The following is a 7,389-nucleotide window of genomic DNA, read 5'->3' on the forward strand; positions in this document are numbered from 1 at the left end:
CTCCATTTCCTAACTGTCCTGAGTAGAGTGCTCTCAGATTACCGTCCTTATCTCTTATGGCCCCTCCAATTCCAAAAAGGCCTCGGTTGCCCTGACTACTCCCATCAAAGTTTAGTTTCATAAAGCCTTCAATGGGAGGTGTCCAAACCAGCTGTGTTTTACTCTTCTGCACTGAACTAGAAGCCACTGAAAACCAATTCCTCCAAATGTCATCAAAGGAAAAATGTCTAAACAGTTCCATGGTTTGTAGCCAATGTATGGTTCTGGTCATTACACAATCCATAATTTGTTGTTTACTTCTCTCCTTCTCTTGGAAGATTCTAGCATTTCTTTCGTCCCATAATGTCCACACCACTGCTACTCTAGTGCACCTCCACATTATTCTTCCCCTTTTCTTCGGCCAAACAAATGTAGATGGGTCAAACAGCATCTTAATCTCCATTGGCATATTCCACCTGCATCCAAACAAAAATGTACTCTCTTTGGCTAAAGGTGGGTTCCCCCTCAAGATGTGGCAGGACTCTTCAACCATGATTTCTTGAGATAGAGAAAGAAAAGAGGGATGGTAATGTGGAAAGCAACAACGGCAGCAACTTGCTGGTAACATGGGAAGAGAGGAACAACAGAATTTTCTTGGAAAAAAGTAGAACAATAGAGGAAGTGATTGATAGTATCAAGGTGAAAGTAGCCCACTGGGTAAAACCCTTGGACTGCTTTCAAGTCTTTTCAGTTGCAGATATTCTAAGAACATGGTCCGAAGTAGCACAATCTTCGAGAGTAAGAGATAAAGTAAGGCTGGAATGGAAACCACCTAAAGGCAATAAAGTAAGGCTGAATTTTGATGGGTGCTCATATGGAAATTCAGGCATCTCAAGAAAATGAGGAGTATAAAGAAATCTGACAGGAGGATAATGGGTATGCTCTCAGGACCGATTGGAAACGGAAACTCGCTAAAGGCTGAACTATTGTCATTACTACAAGGGTTAAAGCTAGCCAAACAACTAGGATGCAGACATGTGGAAGTGGAAGGGGATTCAAAAGTAGTAATTTCATGGGCAACAAATAGCAGCCACACCCCATGGACATTTAAACATGTGATTAGGGAAGTGGAGAAGATTGCAAAGGAGGTTGAGGCTGATTTTAAATGGGTCCGAAGGAGTGCAAATGGGCTAGCTGATGGATTAGCAAAACAGGGGGCATTGAGACAGCAATTATTTTGGGCTACACTGTGTCGACAAGATATGATTTGCGGCAAATTAAGAAAGATATGATTTGCTGCAAATTTAGAAAGATTTGATTTGATTGATTACAGATTTGAATAAATTTAGGAAAGATTAGATTTGAATAAATTTAGGAAAGATTAGATTTGAATAAAATTAGGAAAGTCATATCCTAGGATTAAGGGAAAGATTTAATCAATCCCTAATTGAGAGATATTCTAGGAGTAATTGAGAGAGATCCTAGGAGTTTGTCTCTCCTATCTTTTCTTATTTAAGTTGTATGCTCAACATGTTTTATCAACACATCATCAATACAGAAGTATTTATTTTCTCTCCCTCTTCATTTCTTCTTCTCTTCCTCTTTATTTTTCCACACACTGTAATGAGGAGTGAATAGAGTGATTAAAGGGGATCAACAGTCCCATCAACAAGTTGTATAAACTGCTTACAATCTGAATTTTAATAAAATACATATTTACTGATCAAAAAAAAGAAGTACAAAATCTTCAACCTCATTTCTCAAGATCCCCTCCCCCCATTCCAAAGCACCCTAGATGTCCCTAACTACCCGCATCAAAGTCGAGCTTCACTGGGCCTTCAAGCAGTGGAATCCATCTTGTAATTGCCTTAGTCTTCCTAGAAGAGCACCTTGCTACTGCTGACCAATTTCTCCATAAGTTTGAAAAGGAAAAGTTATGGGAAAGTTCCACAGCCTTTAGCCAATGGGTTGCCCTATTCAACTTTTAACACACAATCCTTCAGATCTTGGCTGCTCCTCTCCCTGTCTTGGAAGATTCAGGCATTTCTTTCTTCCCAAATTGTCCATAACAAGACTGCTCTAGCACATCTCCACATGATTCTCTCTCTTTTTTTGGGCCAATTGAAGGTAGAAGGGTTAAACATCATGCACACTTCTGCAGTTCTGCTGGCGTGTTCCACCTACACCCAAATAACAAAAAAGGCCAATCCCATAATTCTGCAGAAAAAGGGCAAGACACCAGTAGGTAGTGACAATCCTCCCCGTGGGCTCTACAGAGAGCACACCAGTTGAGTAAAATACAAAGGAAAGGTCTTCTCTTTTATTGGTTATCTAATGTGTTCACTTTCCCATGATACACCTACCATGTCATACATTATTGAAGCCCAATAAGGCTTGCAACAGTTATGTTATTGAACCACTTAAGTAACAGGCCTAAGCCCAAAACTAGTTAAACTAGTCACATGCATTGGGTCGAATATGGATATGGATCTCCATATTATCTAATGTAATTAGAGACCAACCCAAATCAGATTTGGATAAGTCCTAAGTACATTAGGATTGGGGTCTATATATAGGATACAAAATGGAGAGATCGATCACTACTAGTGTTGCATATTCTCTTGCATCATTTCTCTTTTCTCTTGCTACCCAAAAATCCTATCCTAATTCGAATCAACCTTGAGATCCATTGTTTTCTCTTGGTTTCTGCTATGTTTTCTACTGAAACATATCAGAGATTGAAGTGGTTTCACAGTTGCATAATTCCAAGCTTGTTGGAGAAGGAGTTCAGCTGAAACTAGTTGCAGGATTGACTTCCATCTAACTGTGTGATCTTCAATTGGAAGGGCGAATTGGGTTTGAATCTTGGGCGTCAACAACCACTCTGGGAGCTGCAATTTGTCATCTTCATATCAAGTACTCAATTTTAGTTTGGAAATCAAATTTGTTTCGGTCCAATGCTAGATAGATCCTAGGAAAATACAATTCTGCAAATTCAGAGAATCCAATTCTCGGGTTCGGACTGAAAAAATTTTGAAATTCAGCCAATAAACCCTAGCTGGTTTAGCCAACATACTGATGTTTACATTCCTTTCAACAGTTACTCCCTCCATGCATGCCTTTAATTAGGTGTATATACCTATTTTGAATCCCTTTTTGTTCCAAAACCCACTATATTATCTCTCTAGGAACTCTATCATAGGCCTTTTCTAGATCAATGAATATCATATCAAGAACTTTCTTCTTCTCTCTGAACTTTCTATCAATCGACTCAAAAGAAATATAGCTTCCATGATTGACCTCCCTAACATAAAGCCAAATTGGATCTCTTATACACTTGTTTCAAGTCGAAATCTTTGTTCAATTATTCTCTCTAAAATTTCATAGTGTGACTATGACTCATGAATCTAATCCCTCGATAGTTATTACAACTTAGTACACCACCTCTTTTCTTAAATATAGGCACCATACTATTATTTCTCAAATCATCAAGCATCCTCTTTTCTTTTACCATCTAATTAAATAGCTTAGTTAGCCATGACAAGTTTACATCTCCCATACCTTTCCACGCTTATATTGGAATTCCATCAAGTCCTAATGCCTATCCCTTCATCTTATTTAGTGCCTCTTTTACTTCAATAAGTCCAACTCGATGAAGATTGAAGGTATGTATTATTTTTAACACTAATATTATTACTAGCTTCTCCTCCATTAGCACCCTCTCCTTATTGTTCATTTAATAATTTTTCAAAATAGTTTTTCCATTTTTATTTGATTTCTTCATCTTTTACCAAAGACTCTTTGATCTTCATCTTTAATGCACCAGACATGATTTCCCTGCCTTTCCTTTCTCTTAACTTTGCTATTTATACATTCCTTTCTTATCCCTCTTTAATGCCTAATTTATTATTATGAAATTATTGGTCATGCAAAATAATATATTTTTTCAAATATAATGAAATCCTTACTTACCAGGAAAAAAGGATATTGCAGGTAATCACCACCATATCACCATCATTTTTGCAAATTTTATACACGTACTACTATTGCCCTTTTTCTTTGATTGATAACTACCTATTATTTTCATTTTTACCATTCTAACTATAGTAGTTGTTGTGGGGTTTGTTTTTGCTGTAAGAGATAAACAATTCTAATAGAACGTACAATGAACTCAACCAGATGAAATATGAAGCAAATGATAATAAGCATAAATATGAATCATTGAACTGCTAAATGTTCATAATCATGTATTTTTTTTTTTCACATGTATGCCGCCTAACAATGCAAACTCAAAGAAATAAAGTAAAAGAATAGTGATTTCATACCAGCAGTCACCAAGCATTCCAAGGACTGCCCCTAGTTGGGAACACAGCTCTGGGGTATTTCCCAATCTTTCTAGCTGCTCCCGGATGTCCTCTGCACATAAACTAAGTCTTGATTTGGCACTTTCTATATTCTGGGCACGAAACGCCTGCAACACAAAATAGGGAAAGAAACTATTTGACATAGCCAACAGGAATATGCAATAAGAAAATTTATTTGGGGAAATTACAGGGAAAAAACGATCATGTAGACCATTAAATCTAGATGGGAGCCAAATATATCAATTGCATTCCTTAAACCCTGAGATATCCATCCAAATTGCATACAGGGAAAAATCTATGCTGCCGGAAAGACATGATACTGGAAGGGGGTCATGGGCGACTTTGATAAATAACCCACCTGATTGGTTACCACTTTTATGATACCATCTGTTTGGTTACAAGTTTTTCCGGTATCATAGTCGAACCCTACATACAGACATACATCACCAAATCAAACTCACCCTCATTGCTTGTTGTACCAAGAAAGCACCCCTCTCCAAAGAAACATCTTCATATATCACAATTTTGTTTTCAGATCCTACTTCCTCCACATTTGTCTTAACATGAGGCCTCTTGATTCTAGCATGACCATCAATGAAGCGGTTGACAACATCCTGAAGATCTGTATCAGGCTCAATCTTCTCTATGTCAGCACCACACAATGGACAGTCCTTGAAGCGTGATATGCATGCTCTAACCAAACAAGAAAGTAGCAGAAAATGATAATGTAAATAACGGCAGAATTCTAAAGCAAAATGAACAAAATAAGTTCCTTCTCCTATCGATAACTAAAGGGATTTCGATAAATATCAAACAAAATTGGAAAAAAAATAAAGAATAAGCAAATTGAGATACTTGGATTAAGTGAATGCTGCTTACTTGCAATATTTGTGTGAACAAGGCACACATTTAGAACTTTCATAGAGAAGGGCCTGGCAAATCACACAACTTAGGGGGCCCAACTTAAACGTATGAGAGTCATAACCAAATGGACACTTTGGAGATACACTAGCAGAATCATCAGACTCCCTCCTAACCTTGCCCCCAGGTTCAGCCTGGTCTCTGCTATGGTTATCCATGGACTTCCTTGGAGAGGCATCATCAGGTCGTGCTGATTTAGCAAATGGGCAAACTGATGTCATATTGATCAACAGTTTCCTGTTTAAAGACATTAATTGCAAGTTATATTAAGTTTTGTATCAATTTGAATTCGTATTAAAGATTCCAAATAGAACCTATAAACCTTATGCACTCGTTATGATGACAAATTCACCGTGGAAGGACAATTCTTTTTTTTTTCCTCCAAGAATCCAGTGGCAGCAGACGCATGAGGGGACCTATACAGACAAAACCACATTTCCAATACCCATCCATTTCATCTAAAACAAACATACCATATATTACTTATCATGTACACCACAATTTGCATTTACTAAATTATTTTCAATAACATATGTCTTTCTTATGAATAACAAACTGTATGGCCATCGTGGCAGTGTGCCGAAAACATTTCTTGTTAGGGTTATAAATGACTTTGATCATAAATACCATGTCCGGATTCGACCTGGAATTAAATGGTTCCATTATGGTTTTTCCGTTGCACCAGATAACACATATTTAGCATCTCGACAGTAAAATTGACCCATTCCAGATTTCAATAAATGAAATAGTTTCATTTTTTCCTAAACAAATAACAAATAATTCCATTTTAGACCACAACATTGTGTGTTCAATGTCCTTCAGAAAGAATAGGTCGAAATGGTTTCATTTCACGTGGCATCCAAACGCATTAAAATAATTTCCACTAAACTCAGATGAACAAAACGATATACAGTCTCCTTCGTTCTTCGAGAAAATTTAAAAACCCTAAAGAATTCAAGTTTCCCAGAAAGAGAAACTGCATAATTGTTAAGAGAGCATAGCCCTATAAGAGAAAATCTCGGTATCAAAAATTCATAGAAGTGAAGTCCTACAGAGCCAGTTGAGAAATTTTAGGGAAGAAACAACCAAACGAGAAAAGGAGAATAAGGAAATCTCGGAATACAAAATCCAGAACGAAGTGGGTGCTCGATAGGTAGAAGATACCTTTTGCAACGGGGATCCTTCTGTTCTTTTCCTCTTTGTTTACGCTATTCCTCTCCTTTTAAGCGCAAGTAGCCAGAATAAAAAGTACTGGATAAACATAAATCAATATCTAAAAGGCGAATATGAGGCGATTGGGCGTAAAGAGGCGAGGCGTGGCCGCAACAAGGCGGTAAAGACTACTCGAACGGGAGATTCTCAATGCAAAATAGGGAGATTCTCAATCTTCCTACGAAATAAAATATATAAATAGGGAGATTCTCAATGCAAGGCGGTCAAGACTACTCGAACGGGCTTTCCCCTGACCGAAGCCGAAGTCTGAATGAATCATGGCCTCTAAGTCCTAAAGGTTACCTAAAGTGAAAAGACAACCTACTGTATTTGTAAATGTTGAAACCCACCGGGCCACCTCCCTTCACATTTTTTGTAAATGTTGAAACACCCCTTTTCAAATTGGTCCTACGGCTGAATTCACATTTGCGCCCCATAATATAATACCTGACAGCACATCTCAACATTGTATTGGAAAAATCTCCCGATGATAATATAAAAGATGATAAAGACATCATGTGTTTCTAATAGAAGGTTGGATGTGCTGTCGTGTTACTGCTCAAAACAGGCTTAGCCTTGGCAGGCTTAAGTTAGGGACATGCTCATCATTTTCGCCTGTAAGATTTTTGGGAGAACTAGTGTCATCTTCAGGCAGATCATTAAAAGCTTAATGTACTATTTGAGGAGGGGTGGTCGACCTCTTTGGGTGCCTAACCTTGGCACTCCTAGACCATCATCCCCTTGCGGGGCGGTCCTGGTTAACGGCTACCAGAGTTCCTCATGGGCGCACACTTGCTCATGGGGACAGTGTTGGACCAGCACGGTGCTACGCTTGGCATGCGGGCTTGGCTCAAGCATGACCCTTCACCACGCCAGTCTCTTGCCCAAGTTGAGTGAGCTATCCTATTGCCTT

The 7,389-nt window shown here is 38.3% G+C and overlaps 1 protein-coding gene across 10 annotated transcripts in view; it reads right to left on the reverse strand.

Annotated features, from left to right (window-relative positions):
* The window catches only part of LOC104611195 (zinc ion binding protein), a 48,188-nt gene extending 41,300 nt beyond the window's left edge, over positions 1–6,888 (reverse strand). For 2 of the 10 annotated variants that reach the window (XM_088897419.1, XM_088897426.1), the window contains exons 1-5: positions 6,429–6,753; positions 5,617–5,722; positions 5,223–5,501; positions 4,805–5,036; positions 4,305–4,450 (exon numbers count right to left, since the gene is read on the reverse strand). In XM_088897419.1, the coding sequence (XP_088753545.1) occupies positions 4,305–4,450; positions 4,805–5,036; positions 5,223–5,501; positions 5,617–5,717 (758 nt within the window). In that variant the 5' untranslated portion in view covers positions 5,718–5,722; positions 6,429–6,753. Of the gene's footprint in view, positions 1–4,304; positions 4,451–4,804; positions 5,037–5,222; positions 5,516–5,586; positions 5,723–6,428 lie in introns of those variants that run through there. The other 8 variants (XM_010278166.3, XM_088897420.1, XM_088897422.1 and 5 more) reach the window with 8 other exon arrangements.
* Positions 6,889–7,389: the final 501 nt, after the last annotated feature.

This window comes from Nelumbo nucifera, chromosome 2, assembly GCF_055504915.1.
Source record: "Nelumbo nucifera cultivar China Antique chromosome 2, China Antique-T2T, whole genome shotgun sequence".
NCBI lineage: Eukaryota > Viridiplantae > Streptophyta > Magnoliopsida > Proteales > Nelumbonaceae > Nelumbo > Nelumbo nucifera.